Raw genomic sequence first — 18,936 nt, forward strand, 5'->3', positions numbered from 1 at the left:
GGGGTGGGAGGAAGGGAGGTTTCTGAGGGTCTGAGCGCCTTGCTCGGCCACTGTCCTTAGATCCACCCAACTTCTGTGAAGTTTCTGTCTTAATCCAGGTATCTTTTCTTTCTTGTTTAATGACAGCTGCTGTAAGGGCCCAGCCAGGCTGCAAATGAGAGTTGAGGGATTATTGTGAATAAACATCACTTTCCTGCACAGAGCTTTATTATATTTTTTCATTCCCTTTTGATAAATGAGGTATTTTGATGACAGAGAGACTTCATCTTTAGGTGTATCTGCGGCCTGGTCTCTTAAGTCTTTTTCTCCAGTCTAATAATTTGGCAAAGGTCATCTCAGGAAACTTGTAGTTTGCTGTAATTTTTTGGCTGGGCTACTAAACTTGTGTTTTAACTCTGTTGAATGTTGTGATACCTGTTGATTAGAATCAGCAAGTGTTAACACACTAATGGTTGTTTCAGGCTGTTCTGGTCAAAAAAAGACAAGACTGTCGTTGCCAGGACTGTAAATACAGGGTTCACTGATGTGAATGACTTAACAGCGGAGGAAAACCTAGTCGTTAAAACTTAAACATCTGAAAAGCAAAACAAACACCACCAAACCTCTGCAAATTCCCTTTGGTGTCCCACAAGAAGAATACAGATATTTGCAAGGGCCAGATTTGAACAAGGAACTTATGAGGGAAAGTAAATTCCCCAAACCAAAATGCTGCTTTTCTTTTGATGTTGAGGACCAGGGGTTTTTTTTCTGGGGAAGGAAATATTTTAAAAGTTGCCATGAGACTTAGTTAAAATTAATTGTGTGTTTTTGTTCCCTCTACAGAATCGGGGGCGGCTGTCTGTGAATTTTTTTTAAAGGCGGCATGTGGAAAAGGTAAGTAAAATATCCAATACAATTATACTCATGGGGGTAGAGGGAGGAGAAAGGGGTTTGCTGGCACTGTCTGCAGTACTCAGCTTTTTTGTGGAGACGGGGGATAACCTAGACAAAGGATAAGAATGAAGGATGTTGTAATAACTGCAGCAGCGGTGAAATAATGGTACTTTTTAAAAGCAGCTGGGAGGTGAATAAGCAAAGTTACCGGTAAAGGAAGATTTGAACTTCCCACACACAGACCTTGCTGTGGATGTGCCCGTAGTAGTGGCTGTGGGTTGAGGCTGCCAGGATTAAGAGCTGATGACTGCGCTGCTTAGCTCATTAGAGACTAACATAAGACTTGTCTCAAGTGACCGTTGCCACTGAAGGCTGAATTCCTAAGAAAAAGCCATGCCTTCTGAAACTTCTGAACAAAGTGTTGCTCTTGCCCTGGGCCTTCCCATGTGGCAGATTTTAACTGTTCTTTGTTTTTTTCCCCTTCTCCTTGGCCCACCCTTCTGCAGGAGGCATGTGCCCGTTCCGACACATCAGCGGGGAAAAGACAGTTGTTTGCAAACACTGGCTACGAGGACTGTGCAAAAAGGGAGACCAGTGCGAGTTTCTGCACGAGTACGACATGACCAAGATGCCTGAGTGTTACTTCTACTCCAAATTTGGTAAGAGGTGTTGTAGCTCCTGCTTAGTGTTTCTTGCTGGCGTGGGAGTCTGGTGAAGAGGATCCTGGTACATTGCTCTCATCCGTCTTCAGAGCGTTACAGTCTTTCTGTGTCTGGTGATATTGTTAGATTGTAATTTTCCAGATCTGTTTAGGCCTTCCTCCTAAATTTCTGACGTATGGTAGATGTCTTCTCTCTCAAGAGCTTGTCCCTTAGGGGAAGAGGGGGGAAGTTCAAGTTTTTACTGGGATTTTTGCCTTATGTTCTGTTTTGGGGATCAGATGAGTAGGCTGAGCAGTTGGTCTTTGCATGACTCTTATTTTGGGGAGTTGATGAGCAGCAGAGGGCATGGGGGTGCAAAACTTTTATGCACTTGCTTTCCAGCTCTGGAGATCTGGACATAATGAGGCAACTTGCTGTCAGAAACTTACAGTCTTGTAGGTTTCCTTGGATTGAGGTTAGTGCGCAATTTGTAGTTTCTCCACACTTCTGGTGCACTAAATGTTTGGTTTTTGTTATCATGACTGCTCTTTCAAATTTAGTTTCCGCATTTTTTTTAAAAAAGCACACATAAATAATCCAGTCTGGTAGAATTTTACTCGCCGAGAGTGAGTCCTCAGTGTTCTTCATCTAGGTTAAGGCAGGCAGTAAGACTGTTGTGCCTGAACTTGTAAATGTTGGTAACAGCTTTGTGGGAGCTACGTGATCCAGGTAACGTTTTGAGAGTCGTTTGATCTGGAAGCTGCGCAGTTGACTGAGAAGTGCATTTGCCTTTGGTACAGGGGAATGCAGTAACAAAGAATGCCCATTCTTGCACATCGACCCGGAGTCTAAGATCAAAGACTGTCCCTGGTATGACAGAGGCTTCTGTAAACATGGTATGTATGGTGCACGGTTCCTGCTTCTGTGGCTGTAAACCAAGGCTGTTCTCTCTTTGCGTGATCTGCTTGTGTACTTGCTACTGCTGAGCACTGGGGTACGTATAGATGGGACATGAACTCCTGAGCTTTGTGTTGCAGGTCCTCTCTGCAGACACCGGCACACTCGAAGAGTCATTTGTGTGAATTACCTTGTAGGATTCTGTCCAGAGGGGCCTACCTGTAAATTCATGCAGTGAGTATGCTTCCAGACCTGTCCTGTCATCTTGGGTTTCCCCTGTAATCGTGTCATGATGAGGGTGCTCCAGTGCTTCCCAACGGCTTTGGAGAATTGGTCAACGTTTAGTTTGCTGTATCAATTTTGAGGATATGGGTCAGGGAGTTACCAGTAAGGCTCTAGAGTGGTCAGATGCCTTCACTGCACTAGGATCACAGGGGTTTATATTGCAGAAGACTTCACCAGTGGAGGGACATACTGCGTATTGGACTGTAATTTGTGTATATGTAATTGCTGAGCCTCAGAACGCAAAGAGAAGAGGGGAGGGGGAGGTCTGTTTCCTGTGAGCCAAGTTTAATTGGCGGTTTGTTTTGCCGTTTGGAGTTACTTGACTGAGCTGATGGCAAAATGTTGGCACGTGGTTTAAGAATCAATTTTCTTGTTTCTAAACCAGCCCGCGGTTTGAACTGCCAATGGGAACCACAGAGCAACCACCACTGCCTCAACCGACACAAACACAGCAAAAGGTACACGATTCCCCCGCCTCCTACACACCCACCCTCAAAGCATTTGCCACAGAGCTTTAAAAGAGGGTGTATGGTCTAGCAGCCAAAACTGGACACCTGAGCTCTTGGATCAGGCTTGCTGGGAAGCCTTGAAGAAATACTCACTGAATGAGGTGAAACCTTTCCTATTTTACAACAGGGTGTGATATTCTTTTGTAATTAAGAACTTGGGAGACAAATCCTAATAAACCACAAAGCGCTGTCCCTTCTGTCTCCTCCTCCCAGCCCTGTAATGTCCACCATCTGGTCACAATGAACTGCTGCTGCCTTCGTCCTGGGACTGTGATATTTTGCTCTGTTCTGTTTCTCCCCTCACCTTGGTTAGCTTTCTCAGTCATTTGCACTGTCCTCCAGCTCAGAGGCCAGCAGTGAGCAACCCTGAGTGCCTTTATAGTGATGAAAGCCCTACGATTGCTCCAACTTTACATGGAGATCTTGCAGAACACTCCCACATTACATAGAAGCACATCATACGTGGTTGTGCAGCAATCTGCCAGTTTTTGTAAGCTGTTTGACATCTCTTGGTGATGGCAGTGATATTTTAGCAGCCTAAACCTACTCTCTAAATCTGCTTTCCAGAGAAAAGCAGGATCTCTGGGCTTTGTAAGCCTCAGTGCTTGATTTCTTCTCTCTGGTGCTCCAGCTGGCAGAGCACCCACACACAGATTTGGAGAAAAATTGATCATTTGATATATGGAGTGTTCTTTTACCTTCTTAACAAAATAACAACCATAAAATATTTATCCTTGATGCACTTAATGAGTCAGAACTCTTCTCCTAACCAACAGAGGACACCCCAAGTCATTGGAGTCATGCAGTCTCAAAATAACAACACTGGGAACAGAGGACCCCGGCCGTTGGAGCAGGTCACCTGCTACAAGGTAATTCAGGAGGGAGGGAAAGCAAAGGGTGCTGGATTTAAGGACAGAGCACACATCAGCTGGACTGCATCGTGCTGTTTTGCTGCTGGTTGCTTGTCCTGGGTAAAGGAATAGATTGTTGTGATGTGGGGTGTTGGACCTGCAAAAGGTTTTCTTCACAGTGTGAACAGGTTCAGGAAACATGTGCCCTGCTCAGCAGACCTTGCATTTCGCATGTGGATATGGCTGCAGGAGTTAGGAATGAGTTCAGCAGCCCCTAGGTCACTGGTTTGCCAGCTCATGGACATTGCTGTGACAATTAAGGCTGCTGTAGGACAGACTTTGCCCATCTGCTAAAAAGCAGGAAACCCTGCCATAGCCACAGTTAAAGGAAACAGCTGAACTGAACATTTCATAAGAGCTAATATTAGTTTTGTCTCGTAAGTTAATTTGCTTATAATTGGTGATTGTAGAAAGATTGTCTTCTCCTCTGTTAGCATGGAAGGTCCTTGTGTGTAACAGAAATCGAGTATCTAAAACTGTTTGGTATTTCAGCTCTAAATGTGCCCCATTGGTGTGAAACCAAGGAACAAGCCGTTCACCTTGGTTGCTCATTGGGAAGCACCAGGAAAACTTTGACACAATTGAGTTCCCACCTCTGTTTATTTTTCCACAAAAGCCCCAGCCTCAGCCACTAGAAAAGGGCAAAAAGTCTTCCTGTCCCATCAGCCTTGACAGTTACATCACTGTGTGTGCCAACTGCTGTGCCTTAGGTGCTTATTTGGGTAAAAATGACTGTGGTTGGACAGGGATGTTAAGTAGCTGAATCCATTTCACTGAAGACCTTGAATAACTGCTTATTATTGTACCTGCAAGTAAATTGCCTATCTGGAGAATGCTGTGGCCTCAAATACTGATGTTTCTCTCTGGGCTCGAATGGCTTCAAGGTGCAGAGTCATGAATCGCTTGTTTAATTCAGAATAGCTGGGCAGGAGAGTCCCCAGGTATCTCTGATGCTGTGTGTGTCAGATGGAGTGGTCTTGGAAGCCTCAAATGTTGAAATTCTCCTTGTGCCCTTCGCTGTCTGTAGTGTCGTGCTGAGCACGCTCTCCTTTGTAGAGCGTTATAATAACGCAGCGTCAGGTTGCTCCTAGCACAGAAGCAGCTTTAGCTCCAAGGAGTGAAAATAGTCCATAAATCACATCCCTTGTGGCACTGTTTCACTTCACCTGCTGAATGCTGCATCTTCCATATGTGGAAAAGCTTCTGAATCAGAACAGTTGCCGGCTACATTAATGAAGGCAGCTGGAGGAAAAAAGCTGTAACCGTGTAATAATTCCTCTCTCTTTCTCTTTTAGTGTGGTGAAAAAGGTCATTATGCCAACAGATGCACCAAAGGACATCTGGCCTTTCTCAGTGGACAGTGAAAGCAGAATGAAGAGTGCAAGGGAGCTATTAACACTGAGAAAAGGTTTCTGCCTAGCACTATGTTTTGAACTATTAATCAGGTTGTTTTTTAATGCCATTACTGAAAGAACTGGTCAGAGGCTGGCTGCTGCTAAGCAACATTTTTGTAATTGTCCACAACGTTTTTTTATGTTTTAACCTTTTTAAAATAGATTTTGGCCTCCGCCTGTTCTCATTGAGCCCTGCTGAAAGGCAGATCTAAAAGCAAATAGATATGCAAACCCCTCACCAGCGCAGCGCTCTACATAAACGCGTCTTACGCCAGTGTTTCTTTAAAGCGTTTTCCTTCTGCCACTTCCCTCTGGAGAACCTGCAGCGCTCCAGCCCTCCCTGTGGAAGCAGGAAGACTGATTAGGAAAAGTAATACTTGAAAAGCCTTGCCTTCAGTGAGGAAGCAGGGATTCTGCTGTCCTGTAGCTCTTAAAAAGCAAAGTCGTGTTCCCAGGTCCAGCCTGCTGTAGTCAGTAAGCTTGTCTAACGCATCACGTGCATCAGGCTGCAAAACTCTCATCCCCTTGCTTTGTTTCTGTGCTTCTTGCTATCCTGAGGGTTAGAAAGAAATCTTCTGGGTGAGAACCGATCAAGCGGAGAATAAGTTGGCACCTCCGTGGTTAGCCAAACAATGAGGAATAGGGATTTTTAGGAAAGTCACTCTGTGCTCATTTGCCCTTTGCACGAAGCAATGAGGGAAATGAACACGGCTTTAAGTGTAGGAGAGCCTTGTCTCAGCCCCCTGTTGTCCTGCTCACACTGAGCAGGTATCCCCGTAGCCTAGAGAAGACCAGGAAGTGGAGATGTATATTCTGATGGAACACTGCTTTTAGAAGTGGTAGAGCAGTTTTTGGAAGCCAAAACCCATTTATTTTGTGAGAAGACTATTTCAAAAGGGCCAATGATAAAATGTGAATTAAAAAAAAAAATTGCACCTCCAGTATGAGCCTTATTCATTCTAACCCATCTCTCATTTGCTGACTGCCTTTTTACTTTGTTTTTATTGAAATGTACTGATGGAAAAAGCTGGCTGTGATTTTTTTTTCCTCTTTTTTTTTTTTAAGAACATGGTTTATATGACTAGATTAAGAGAAGTGACCAGAGCCTATGTTGGTTTCACTGACTGGTTATTTCACTGTTGGTAGTCAGAGTGAAAATAGAAATTTCAAGCCGAAGTGGCTGTGGTGTGACAGACCCTCAGACCCTTCTCATGACACATTGTCACCAGAGGCTGAACAGTGGCCAGACTACAGGGCTACCTGTGCATAACTAGGCATGTGGAGTGGGAACTAAAACACCTTGGTCTGGCTGCCTTCCCCATCTAATTCAGGAGTTCATGGTCTTCACCTGCAGGCATTACCAAAACTGAAAGCACAGTTACCCCTGAAAGCCTCATGTTACCCCTGAAGCTCCTGAGAGATTCTTTAGACCCCTTAACAAGTGTTTTTTTGTTCTCCCTGCTGTTCAGGGAAGGATACTGTGCCCACCTGCAGCACCCTCAGAGGGGTGTGAGAAAAGGCATCAGCTGGGGCCAGACCCACAGCTGCTCCTTTACACTGCATTTACGCAGTGTCTCCTGTTAAACTTCTCACCACTATGCTTAAGTCAAGAAGCAAAGTTTTCCTTTTGGTTTAACTTCATGGACATTTGTTATATTAAAGGGTTTTTAAGCTTACACCTGTTCAGAGTAATGTTCCAGCTTCTTTTAGTAATGAATGGAGGTAGAGCTGTGATAGAAATGGGTTACCAGAGGTAAGCAGCATTAGTACCTGGTGACAGAATGAGAATTGCAGACCTGAAACCTTGCCCAAAGCAGTGTTCTGCAGCGAGGGAGAACTGCCCGAATACCTGCAGCCCCAGGTGACAACCTGACTGAGAATCAGAAACACATGGCTACACTGAGCTGCTTAAAGCTTAGTCTTTAAAATAAAAACATTACAGCCTTTCAGTTGTCCAATACATAATGGTGTTTAGGTGTGCATAAATATACATCATGGCCATGCAGGCCTTCAAGAAGCAATCCAATGTTTTTTACCTTTATCAAACAGTTCAGTAATCAGTTGTAATGGTTTCCCCAGTTCACAATGCAACCCAAGTAGCAGATGCTTTCCCAACCATCTCTGAATTTACCCTTGAGGAGTAAAACTCTCAGAAGGCAAACTCGCCTACGCAGTCCAATTAACAAGTCAGTTATCAGAGCATCAGCTCAGTGAGCGTATACACTTTATTATTGGTCACAACAGTACAGACTTTACAGAATTAGTTCTGATGTCTTCTATCAGGATAACTGTTCTGGTAGCCAAGTCTGATCATGAGCTGGACCTTCACTTTCTGAAATCCATGCTTCAGTGGTACTTCCTGCGGCGGTCGTGCTCTGAATCAAAGTAAAGCAAATTAATTGTACTGAAGTCACAAGAATAAAACCACCCCTGCAGTTACAGGAAAGCAAGCACTCTAAAAAAAGTGTGAGTATGTAGTTTCTAAGCGCTGTCAGGTCACACAGACAACAAGATCTAGGTTTTCTTCAGCCCCAAGAAAATACTGGCATCTGATCGCTTACTGAAAGCATTCAGGTTCCCTGGCTAAAAAAAGTCTGCTTGCCCCCAGTCTCAGATTCAAGCAATGATTAGCACCGTCTTTCATTTTATTTCTAAAAGCAGCCACAGATTTGTTTTTATTGCCCACACTCAGCCACACAGCTTTTACTTACTGATGTGACTGTAGCTCCAGATGTAGCTGATAACCACATAACCAGCAAGCAGCATGGAGATACCACCAAGGCCCCCTTTCCTGACGTTGATGTATTTATTGTAGTATCGGTCGTAACCTGGGGAAGAGAAAAGTTGTTTTCGTAGCAGCCAGATGAGTTGTGTATTTTTCCGAGCCAGAAAAAAAAGCAGCCTGGTTTTGCAGAACTTCAGGAAATTGTTTCTAATGAAACATCTGAGGGTCTTGGAAGCAACTCTGAGGGAAAGCAACCTCTGTGTTGGTTAAGCAACGTGAACTCAAGTTACTGGCACTAAGCCTTCAGAAAAAAAGAGGGGATGGAAAGCCACTTATCATTTTTCCCTAAACATTACTGTGACTTTCATGAGCTCAAGCTGCTTTAGAATTATCTTGTTCTTTCATAGTAGTGTATATACATTACGTAGATACTTGCATTTGCTATTTTGTGTTTAAATCGACCTGAATGCCACACTTGTATCTACAGCAAAGGGAACTGGTCAAAACTTTTGCTAGGCAATCTGTGAAAACCCTGTGTCCTTATCATCCTCACGGATCAATTGCCTTTATTTCTTTTAATTAACTCGTGATGATGGGAAACATCAAGATTTTCAGCAAATAGGTTCAGGAGTCAGATTACCGCATTTCCTCTTTATATGAGAAAGAATACTGAAAACAAACCTCTGGTGGATAAAACCCATGCAAGAAACAAATGTACAGATGGGAGAACAAGATGCTTACAGGAGACTCGGCTCTGGGAACACAAAAACCGCCCTGCAGCAGCCCCTGGAGTGCTGGATCCCCCCTCCACTGCCAGCACCCACCCCAGCAGCTATAGACACTTATGCACTGATCTGCCTGGCTCCATCGGGAGAAGGGCTTCGCACCTTTCGGCTCTCCCCCAGCCGAGGGGGTACAGGCCCCCTCAGCTCCCCTCACCTCTTCGCAGGCCCCCCAAGATGCCACCGGGGGTGAAGTCTCTCATGGCCAGCCAGGTGGGCAGCTGGCCCAGCTTCACGTCCATCAGCTTCGTGTCCTTGAGGAGAACTGCGGCACAGAGAGAGAGAGAAACACAGCCCAGTCAGAAGGGAAGGGAATGAGGGAGCTGCGGTCACCTTGGCCGCCCGCCGCACTCACCCGGCGGCTGCGCCATCTTGCCGCTGCTGCTCTGCGCCGCCGCGGGGGAGGGCGGGAAGGAGCGCGCCGCTGAGGCTCACGGGAGGAAGGTCGGGCGGGAACCCGGATGTTGGGGGGGCGGGGAGGGGCTGGCGCCATGTTGGGCGGGGCGCACCGCCCTCCCTTCGGACGAAGGTGTGGGCTCCGCTGTCGCCTTGTCCCTTGTCCCATGTCCTCACCGGGGGTTCGGTTCCTCAATGGGGGCTGCACACGCTGCCACAGGCGCTGCGAGCGGGCCTGTGCCGTTCTGTCACGGGGCTGGGGGCTACCCTGAGGGTATTTCCCCTCATGTCCCACTCCAGCGGTCGGGCGCTTGTCAGGGGACACCAGCCCAGCGATGGTCCCACAAGGGAACCTTTTCCAGTGTGTTCTGAAGAAGTTGCGACTGTTAACACTCTAAATGTGCATTCACAGGTAGTATAAACAGCAGTATACATTTAAACTTGTTAACATACATTGTAATGTAGGAAGTGAGGGCTTCTCAGACCTCTTCCAGGGGTCACCTCCCATCTGCTGCAATGTTAGGTGGCTTCAAGGCAAGAGGAGGAATATTAAACTGTGTTTTTCACAGGGCTTAGGTGACAGGTGAGTAATGTATCGTGTGGTCCCATTTCAGTGCCCACTCAGGACTTTTCCCTGTGGGAATATGCTGTGTTTTACTCCTGCTCCTCTGGAAGGATGTCAAAGGCAAAAGGAGAGGCTGGCTCTCTATATATGCTGGAATTAAACCTGTATAACCAAGGTGGTGGAAGAGGTAATCTTCAGGTATAGACAACTTTTGCCTTCGTGCGGTAGGAAAGAGCCACCCTGATTTATTTCACGTTCCCAAATGTCTTTCTGGAAGATTCAGTGCACCCAGACCCCTAGAAGGGCCACCCTGGGCAGAGAAAATCCCTGCAGAGGTGGCTGTGGTGGGATGAGGGTGGGTTACTGGGGAGAGGACTCCAGAAGGTGTCACTCGCACTTAGCAGAATGCAGCTGCTGGAAAGATGCTCTCCATTAGCCTGACCTCTAGAGGTTTTAAACCGTATCATTCGGGTTCATAAAATTGTGTCAGGTTTTGTTGTTGTTTATTGTGCTGAATCTGGAAAGCAAAGTGATACAGCAGTAAACAGGGAGCAGCCATCCACCGCTGTTCCTGACAGGGCAGCCAGGACCCCAGATTTCCTAGATATTAAACCTCCATCCCACTGAGTGGATCAGAGATGATGAAGACTGAATTTGAGATGCTGAAGGGGGCCCACAGGGCTCCTACAGAGACACCGAGCTACCAATTTCCGCAGCTTTTACTTTTCTTAGGTGGCAGAATCTTATTCCACATGGCTTCCTCCTGCCGCTGCGGGATTCTTGCATTATAAACGGCACAGTTTGTGTTACCTGGTATTAAATGAGTTGAGGCATGGGGCCCCTGTTGTCTCACAAGATAGGGTAACCTGTAATGCATCTTACTCAGAATCTCATCTACATGTCTAGCTTCATTTGCTGTTTTACTGAAATTTATTTACATTGACTAGTGCTCTCCCATAACATAAAACTAAAAGCAGAAGGAGTGGGTTTCTCCCCGCTTTTTTCTTTTACTTATTAACAGAAAGTAGGATTAGGAAAGTATAGTGTGCCTGATCACTTGAAGAAAGAGTTCCAAATTTAGTCCCTGTTAAATGGGTTAAAAATCCCCTTATTAAATTATCCTTTATTTTATTATCGGCTTTTACCGGTAACTGTCATTTTCTTGCTGGAGTGTCCCCTGATGAACTACTACGTGGCCTTTTACAGTACTTGCATAAAAGCATGCTTCAACTTCCCTCATTCTTGCAGGGCGACTTATTGTTCTAAATAGGATTACTCATGCAAGGCAGATTAATTCACCTACAGGGAAAAAAGCCCATGGTGAGTGTCTCATTTTAAGCAGTTCCCTGCAGAGCAGAACAACGCATAGAGATGCTCAAGCTGCTTATGGCAAGGTCTGGAGAAATGTGGGTTGTTAGAGTAGGAATGGATGTCCATAATTGTCTTCACTGCAATTAGAGATGGCGGTGACCCAAACCTTGGCCTGAACTGCCTGCTCTGGCGGAGCGAGAGGAACGGCGCTGTTGTCTTTGTGCTATCTGAATCCCGAACCAAGCAGGAAGAGTTAAGCAATACAGATGTGCCAGAGGTTTTGCAGCACATATTTCCTCCCTTTGACCCGTGGTGCTGGCTGAAATTCAGGGTCTTGTTGGTCCCAGATGGGAGGAGGAGTGATGAAGAAAGGTATTGCTGATGTATTTCTGTTTGCTCACAAGAAAGCTCACAGCCCTTCTTTCCTGAACACAGAAGAAATCACGCAATTGAGAGCCAGTTTTGTTGCTTATGGCTTCAGACCTGCTCCAGGCAGCACTGTGACCCCGAATATCTGGGGTTTTTTGTATTCAGTCCAGGTTTTCTATCAGTGGTTGTTCAGGCTGTTAGAAGTTTCCGTTCCTGTTTTCAATACGCTCTCTTTCTGTCTCCTCCTCCACCTGAGCTGCATTGTCCATCCACACGTAACCTTCTTTCCTTTTAATATCCTACCCAGAACTGTCCTCCCAGAGCCTTCAGGTACTTGAGCAATCTTACATTGTGGGTGGAAATAGACTTAATGTCTCCTTCAGCTACCCCAAATAAAGGGACACAGTTAAACCTACCGGTTTCAAGAAGGTTTAACTCAACCTATAAAAATAAAAGCCTAATGGAGTGTTGCCCTGAGGTTTTCATCTTGCTGAAGACTCCTCTAGAAAATGCTGTGAAGTTTATAAGTAGTGGCATGGAAATAATAGGGAGTACATAATTCAAAGACCCAGAGTGTTTTGCAAAAGACGTCAAATAGATACAAAAGAGGTTTCCTTTTTCCGGTAGCAGCTGTAACACATAATATTGCAGTTTTTAGACCAAAGATTCAGTTGTGGCCTGAAAAGTTAAGTAACACTCTTCATTAAAGTTGCTGAAAAGGAGAAGTAAAAAGCATAACACAACCTCCCTCTGACTTAGAGGCTGGGATCACTGTTTTGCTCTGTGTGCCACCCTTTGAAATCTCTGTGTCTTGCGTGTGCCTGGAGGTCGGTGACACTACAGAAACATGCAGACACCGTGGCCATAGGTGGGTAAAGTAGCACAGAGCGGCCTTCAAGAAGGTCAAGAGATGAGGATTTACCAAACTGATCCTGCACCCACTGGAACTGATGAGAAAACACCTGGTGCTTTTAATAAAGGATCAAACCCAGTGACAGATACAGTTCTGAAACGTGTGGTTTACGATGCTTCTTGGTTCCTAAACACTTATTTCAATCTGATGTCTTCCCACCAGCACAGGTTAAGCAGCTGCAGCCATCAAGGAGAAAGAGAAACCATGGGCTACCAGCACTTCCAGGAGCTCAATGGAGAGATGTATGTTTAATCACCCAGTAGTTTGGAGAAAAGTTGTGGTCCCAGGTAGCTTGATCCTGATATTTTTTTAATTGTATGAACAGTTTGATGTGGTGAGAGCAAGGCAGCTGCTCAGTGCAGGTCTCAACCTCATTCATCTAAAATTGTGCTTGCAGGCTCCAGGGTTGAATAGGATGAGAAAGGGGCGTGGAGTTTGGAATCGCTTCCTTGGCCAGATTTCCTCAGGAAAATGGTGAATTGCCTTGCACAGACAATAACACCTGGGGACTGACCCAGCAAAAGCAACCAAGAGAGCTGCCCTGTGATTGTAAGCAGATTGCTCGCTCTCTGCTATTACAGAGCCATTTTCCTTAGTCAACCTCAAAACGCTCCACAAAGGAGATCGCTTACCAATGATTAATAGTTTAACATGTACATGGTTCTTTTCTCCTTCACAGCACTTGAGTTTCAATACATCTTCATGCTCCTCTGATAAAATGTGTAAGTTAATGTCACAACTGGCTTTTCAAGTGGAGACTTTTGAGCCCTGTGTTTAGGGTTTGGGAACAGGGGGGGAATTCCTCTCTCCTACTCGTTTGATGCCATCCTGCTGGTCTTTGCTTGTATCCAGAGTCACTTGCAAACATACCTTATTTTGTAGGTCATTGAACAGTCTGCTTGTTAGCTAAATATATACCTGTGGGGAAATAATTACACGCTATCAGTAGTAAAGTGTAGTAAAATAATTTACGTTAATTAAAACACTTGCAAAACCAAAGCAGGAATTTTCCCTAAGATAAATCTGCTGCAGTGACAGCTGTACCTGACACTACCTGCTTCCCATAGACAAACATGAAAATAACACCAGGGACCAGTAAAAACCAGTTTCTTCATGCCTGAAGGAGGAAAGACGTGTACCCACTGGGACAGCCATGGTGGCGTCAATCCGGAAGGACAGGACTGAACATTTCCATCTGTGCAAGCAGATCTGCGCTCATGAGCATGGGGAACGCTGGTGCGGTGAATCCCATCTTACCAACACGTCTGGTTGGCGAAGTGTGAGTGGCCCAGCAGGAGGGCTGTACAAATGGGCCTCTTATTATCGGGGGAGGATTTGGAAACTAATTAAATAGTGTCACAGAGGCTTAAAAAAATCACCTGCCAGTTCCTCCAGCACAATCCTTGTACTCTTCCTTCTCTCCCACATTTACATCTGCTGAAAATGCTCAGTACTTTCATAGCCTTGCGTGGAAATTGTCTGCCTGACCTGCCCAGCTGAAGCAGCCGATGGCCGTTCTCCCTCTGCTACCTTATATCTTAGAAGCATCTCAGCTGCTGACATGGGTCTAATTCAGACCAAGGGCATGGGCAGGTTTGGATGTTACCACTTCACAGAATCACAGAATATGAGGAATTGGAAGGGACCTGGAAAGCTCCCCCAGTGCAACCCCTGCCAGAGCAGGATCACCAGAGCAGTCACACAGGAACACGGCCAGGGCTTTGGGTGTCTGCAGACAAGGAGACTCCACAACCTCTCTGGGCAGCCTGGGCCGTGCTCCATAACCCTCACACTGACAAAGTTTGGCCTCATCTTCAGCTTGAACCTCCTGTGCTCCAGCTTGGGACCATTGCCCCTTGTCCTGGCATTGGACATCCCAGAGCAGAGCCTGGCTCCTTCCTCCTGACACTGCCCTTTACAAATTTATAAACATTAATGAGGTCACCCCTCAGTCTCCTCTTCTCCAAGCTAAAGAGCCCCAGCTCCCTCAACTGCTCCTCATAAGGGAGATGCTCCACTCCCTCCATCATCTTTGTGGCTCTGAGCTGGACTCTTTCAAGCAAAACCACTTCCACAGCCCAGTGGAGATTCCCTTTGATGTTGCTTCCTGCAGATCTCAGACCACAGTCAGTCTCCAGTTCAACCCAGTGCAACTTCACATTGAGCACTTCTGGAAGGGCCTGGATCCCAGGGTTTCTGGAAGGGCCTGGATCCCAGAGTTTCTCTTTCTTCCTGCTGTCACTTAACCTATGATAGTGAGAAGACTGAAGTAAATGCTTAGGAGCCAAGAAGCACTACTGATTAATTTAGACCTCATTCTTATTTTTCATCAGTGAGTGACTTAAGCATAGTCTCAGAAGACACAAAGGACTCATAAGGTTTGTAGGGCTGCAATGGCAGAGCCACAGCGCAGCCCCCACCAGCACATGTGTAGCCCAGACCATCCAGCTTGGTACTTGCACACCCTGAGTATTAGACCATGCCTCGTTCTCCAATCAGTGGATCCAGCCACCGTTGCAGGATTTACGGCTGTGTTTGATGAGTTGGTGCATGAGCTGGTGAGGTACCTGCTCCTCCGCCTGTTCTCCCTTTCCTCAGTGCTTCTCTGTGGTGCGATGTGGATGCACCCGTGTTTCTTTGCGTCGTTCTCCCCCCTGCATGCATCTCTGTGTTTTCGTTGTTGTACTTCACTCGCAAATAGCGATGCTGTGCACCCCCTCCCCAGCTTGCAACTGGATCAAATTCTAGCATTTTGCAGGGTAGTGAAAGTGGCATAACAGATCTGCCTAATCAGGCTTGCCCAGTGGCCGTGTTATCCTATACAATCGGCAAGAAAGGAGCTTAAAGCCAGGGTGAGAAAGAGATTCCCCTCTAAAGATCAGCGAAGAGTCGGGTGGGATTTCAGCCATGCGACTCTGACATTCAATCAAGGCACATGGGCACCCCCCTTCCCTCTGCTCTGCAGCGTGAACTGGGAGGGAGCACAGGGCACCGGGACAGGGGAGCCAAGCTGCAGCAGGAGACATTCAAATGTATTTCATTTCAGGGTGACCTTTAACAGGTGTGGATTTACTGATGGGGAGGGGAGAGGGAAGTAAGCAAAGGATTAAGGGGACTTTACCCTCCCTCCACTTTAAGCACCAGCTTGCACAGCATTCCAGTACTGTGAGATGCAATTTGTGGCTTTGTATCTTCTGCCTCCCTCGGCTCTAGGGCAGGGCTGTGGCTGCCCCTGCTCTTTAGCAGCGCTGGGGATTTAATAGATGGAAAACTGGTGTCTTGGATATAAACCCGGGGTGTGAGGTGGGGGGGAAAATCACCCTCTTATCTGCAAGAGTCGGCATTTAATCCATAGTGGAAGTGCACGATTCAGGCAAACACAAGTTGTGTAGCTCATCCCCTGGGTGACTTTGCCTGAAGATCTTCTCCTCTCGTCCTAGTGCTGCTGCGTGCTCTTGAACAGCTGCTTTCCTCTAACCCAGTGTCTGCTGCATTTCGGTGATGGATTGAGGCAACTCTCCGCTTTCCTTATCCCTCTCTGAGGGGAGTTGTAAAGTTTAATTAATTACATTTTGTAAAACACGATGAGATTCTTGGGTGATAAATGCTACGCAAATGTAGAGTATTTTTTAATGAGCACTGTACGACGGCTGCCACAAAATGCTTGTTTAATCAAAGCGATCTGAGCTGAAAAAAACCCTCACCCTGCTGCTTTCAGATGGAAACGCTGCCAAGCACTCTGCCTTTCATGGGCTATTTGATTTGAGGGTCCTGAGATGTTTTTCAGAACTTTAACAAAATAAAAAGGCAAGGAGTATATGTGTATATCTTTATATTATAGATGCTTCCCTTTACGTATGCAGTTAGATTATATAACATTACTGCTTTGCAACAGGGGAGGGAAAGACCGGTTAGCAGCGTGGCTCGATGCCATGGCTGTGTGGCAGGGGTATTTATACCTCTATGTATACTAGAGGTTTTGCCTGGCCACGTCAGGCACCAGAGTTCTGGCACCATGTATTTTGAGTTTTACAAGTTCCCCACAGCCGTGGGTATGTGAAATCAGCCTGGCTGCAGTGCCTCTCTCCCAAGCAAACGAGGTTATAATGAAGTCTGGGGATGTCTGTCTTTGTTGTGCACTGCAGTGTAAGCCTGCCCTCAGAACTGAAGGTAGTTTCCATAATGAAAATTGCAGCCTGCTGTAATTGCAAGCAGAGTGCCATTTCCTTTGCTGGAATTCAGTCAGGAAAAAAAAAAAGAGCGTAATTTCTTGGTCTAAAAGAACTGCCTTCGGCTACTTGATGGCTAGAACTTCAGCCTTACACTTCCTCCAGAAAGCTGCTTCTGCTGTATTCGAACTGCTGAAGCGTCAGATCACTGGTGAACAGGAGAGATATGTGACTTGAAGCAGCACTTAAAGCAGAGCCTGGAATGAACAGTCTATAGGTTTCCACCCAGTGATGACACAGCCCAGTACTACCCAGCCTTTTGGATTCAAAGATGCTCTCAGCAGAGGCTACTCTGGTTTCTGGCACTGGTGGTGTGGGACTGAATTGGTGGCAGCAGCCAGTGAGAGCCCCCCTGTACTTCATCTCCACTACTGTTTCCTTAAAGCTGCTGCTTTGCAAATTTAACCTCTCTTTTTATAATCTCTGCTTCTTTTGGCCAGCTGGAGTTTTCCTTAAGGGGAGAAGAAGAGGAGGAAGAATGGCCTCTCTGCAGATATTGACTGTCTGTGCTGGGAAACAAACAGAAGACACAAGAAATGAGCTGTTGAACCCATGGCGAGATGAGAAGGATGAGTGAGACATTTTAGAGAATAACCAACCAATCAACTGATCTCACAAGCAATTTGTCTTTCCTCATTATAAGGCAACGCCATAGTGGGAGAAATGTAGGGCCATACTTCAGAAGATTTATTGCCGTGTAGCATCTGTGTGAGAAAGCTCTAAGTGCTGAGGAGAGCAGGAAATTGGAAGTAGATTGCACAGCGGGTAATTCAACAAAGTTCTTGGACCTTCTGTGGAAAGAGAGTGCTGGAGTTTCAGGGCTGCCTCTGGCTTGGAAGGCTTTCTCAGCCCTGGGAGAGGAACCGGTGTAGGTTTGGTTAGAGCTGAGACTTTCTCATTTACTGGTCTAGAGAATAAGAGCATCCCAGAGCGTTGCTTTAACTAGTACAGAGGAAAATACCTCCCAGCGCTGGGATGGCTCTAACTGTGCCTGCGACTAGGGAACCAAATGCACTTATGTGAGCTAAGAGTTTACAGGACCCCTGACAAGAGAGGGGTGCCTATGTTTCCTGCCTGTGAACATATCTCTTTACAGCCCTCTGTACGTACAACATTTTCTCAGAAACCAGCCTCAGGGACAATTATACATTAATAGCTACTTCTTTCAGAAGCAGCCAGCTCTGCTCCTGAGAAACAGCTATTTTCAGGCAGTCTTGTTCCTGAGGAACTGCTATTTTTAGTGAGTTCTATTTCTGAGGCCAAAAAAAAAAAATGAAGAAGAAGCCATTTCTGTATCCCTCCACCATGGCCCAGACCCACCGGCTGTGGTTGACTTGCATTTTGCAATAAACATTTCCTCTTTACATCTCAGTAGCCTGAAGAAAGTGGTTCTCCAGCCGCTACAGAAGGCAGCAATCATCTGAGCTGGGGCTAATTATGCAGGGAGGGCTTGTGGGAGGCAAAGCCGTGCTCACATACTATAGATTCCATTAGAAGGAGTAGGGAGATGTAATGGGGCTCTCCTGGGAGATGCAGGACTTTTAGATACCTAATTTGGAAGTCCGTTCTGGTATCCATTTTCAACATCCCAAGAGAAATGATTAATCTTGTACTCCAGGTTTTCTCTGAATCAGTTTGTAGCAGTAGTAAATATGGGCTGAACACGATAACGTCATTGATGCTATGGGTAAGTGACTTGAGGCAAGAGCAGCTCAGGTTCTGTGGCCATTAACTTGCTGTACGCGCTCATCTGGCAGCGATTTCGACTCAGGAATCTGCAGCTGAGATAAAAGAGGCTCCGTCAGAACTGAGGAATGTGGTGTTTTGCAATGTAAGTATCTTATATGCCGAAAGCCCCATAAAGGCACCCCAGCAATGTTGTGTTCTCATTCCTGCAGCATCCCAGCAGCATGGACCCGGAGATCTTCTGTATATTCTTGTGGCCATGGCCTTTCAAGGGGCATTTGGTAGATGCAACCACATGAAAATTCCAGTAATACCTTTTTGTTATTCACAGATTTAATGCCAATTCTGGTGTCCTGACACAAGGGTGAAGTGACTCTCACCGTGCTGAAGCTGTCCTGAATTTCAACAGAGCCTGTGCAAAGTTCATCTCAGGTGTGTTATGATCTTTTC

At 46.1% G+C, this 18,936-nt stretch overlaps 2 protein-coding genes across 2 annotated transcripts; one reads left to right on the plus strand and one right to left on the minus strand.

The window, feature by feature from the left end:
- The first annotated feature begins 828 nt into the window (after positions 1-828).
- On the plus strand, positions 829-6,530 carry CPSF4 (cleavage and polyadenylation specific factor 4, 30kDa). Its single transcript, XM_010192746.1, has 7 exons — positions 829-873; positions 1,380-1,532; positions 2,315-2,410; positions 2,552-2,645; positions 3,082-3,154; positions 3,982-4,074; positions 5,412-6,530. The coding sequence occupies exons 2-7, from the start codon at positions 1,385-1,387 to the stop codon at positions 5,478-5,480; spliced, it is 573 nt and encodes a 190-aa protein (XP_010191048.1). The 5' UTR covers positions 829-873; positions 1,380-1,384; the 3' UTR covers positions 5,481-6,530.
- A 1,326-nt stretch (positions 6,531-7,856) lies between these two features.
- On the minus strand, positions 7,857-9,388 carry ATP5J2 (ATP synthase, H+ transporting, mitochondrial Fo complex, subunit F2). Its single transcript, XM_010192745.1, has 4 exons — positions 9,373-9,388; positions 9,175-9,282; positions 8,222-8,338; positions 7,857-7,885 (listed from the first exon to the last, which is right to left on the minus strand). The coding sequence occupies exons 1-4, from the start codon at positions 9,386-9,388 to the stop codon at positions 7,857-7,859; spliced, it is 270 nt and encodes an 89-aa protein (XP_010191047.1).
- Between the last annotated feature and the right edge of the window lie 9,548 nt (positions 9,389-18,936).

Source organism: Mesitornis unicolor, unplaced genomic scaffold (assembly GCF_000695765.1).
Source record: "Mesitornis unicolor isolate BGI_N332 unplaced genomic scaffold, ASM69576v1 scaffold39849, whole genome shotgun sequence".
Lineage (NCBI taxonomy): Eukaryota > Metazoa > Chordata > Aves > Mesitornithiformes > Mesitornithidae > Mesitornis > Mesitornis unicolor.

Excerpts from the sequence above, each read along its gene's own strand:
- CPSF4 (XM_010192746.1), top strand. The coding sequence starts at position 1,385 with ATGTGCCCGTTCCGACACATCAGCGGGGAAAAGACAGTTGTTTGCAAA. Across the intron at positions 2,411-2,551 it reads CAGAGGCTTCTGTAAACATG|GTCCTCTCTGCAGACACCGG; the intron begins GTATGTATGGTG and ends TTTGTGTTGCAG. Across the intron at positions 4,075-5,411 it reads AGCAGGTCACCTGCTACAAG|TGTGGTGAAAAAGGTCATTA; the intron begins GTAATTCAGGAG and ends TTTCTCTTTTAG.
- ATP5J2 (XM_010192745.1), bottom strand. Across the intron at positions 8,339-9,174 it reads CTTGGGGGGCCTGCGAAGAG|GTTACGACCGATACTACAAT; the intron begins GTGAGGGGAGCT and ends TCTCTTCCCCAG. Across the intron at positions 7,886-8,221 it reads CTGGAGCTACAGTCACATCA|AGCACGACCGCCGCAGGAAG; the intron begins GTAAGTAAAAGC and ends ACTTTGATTCAG.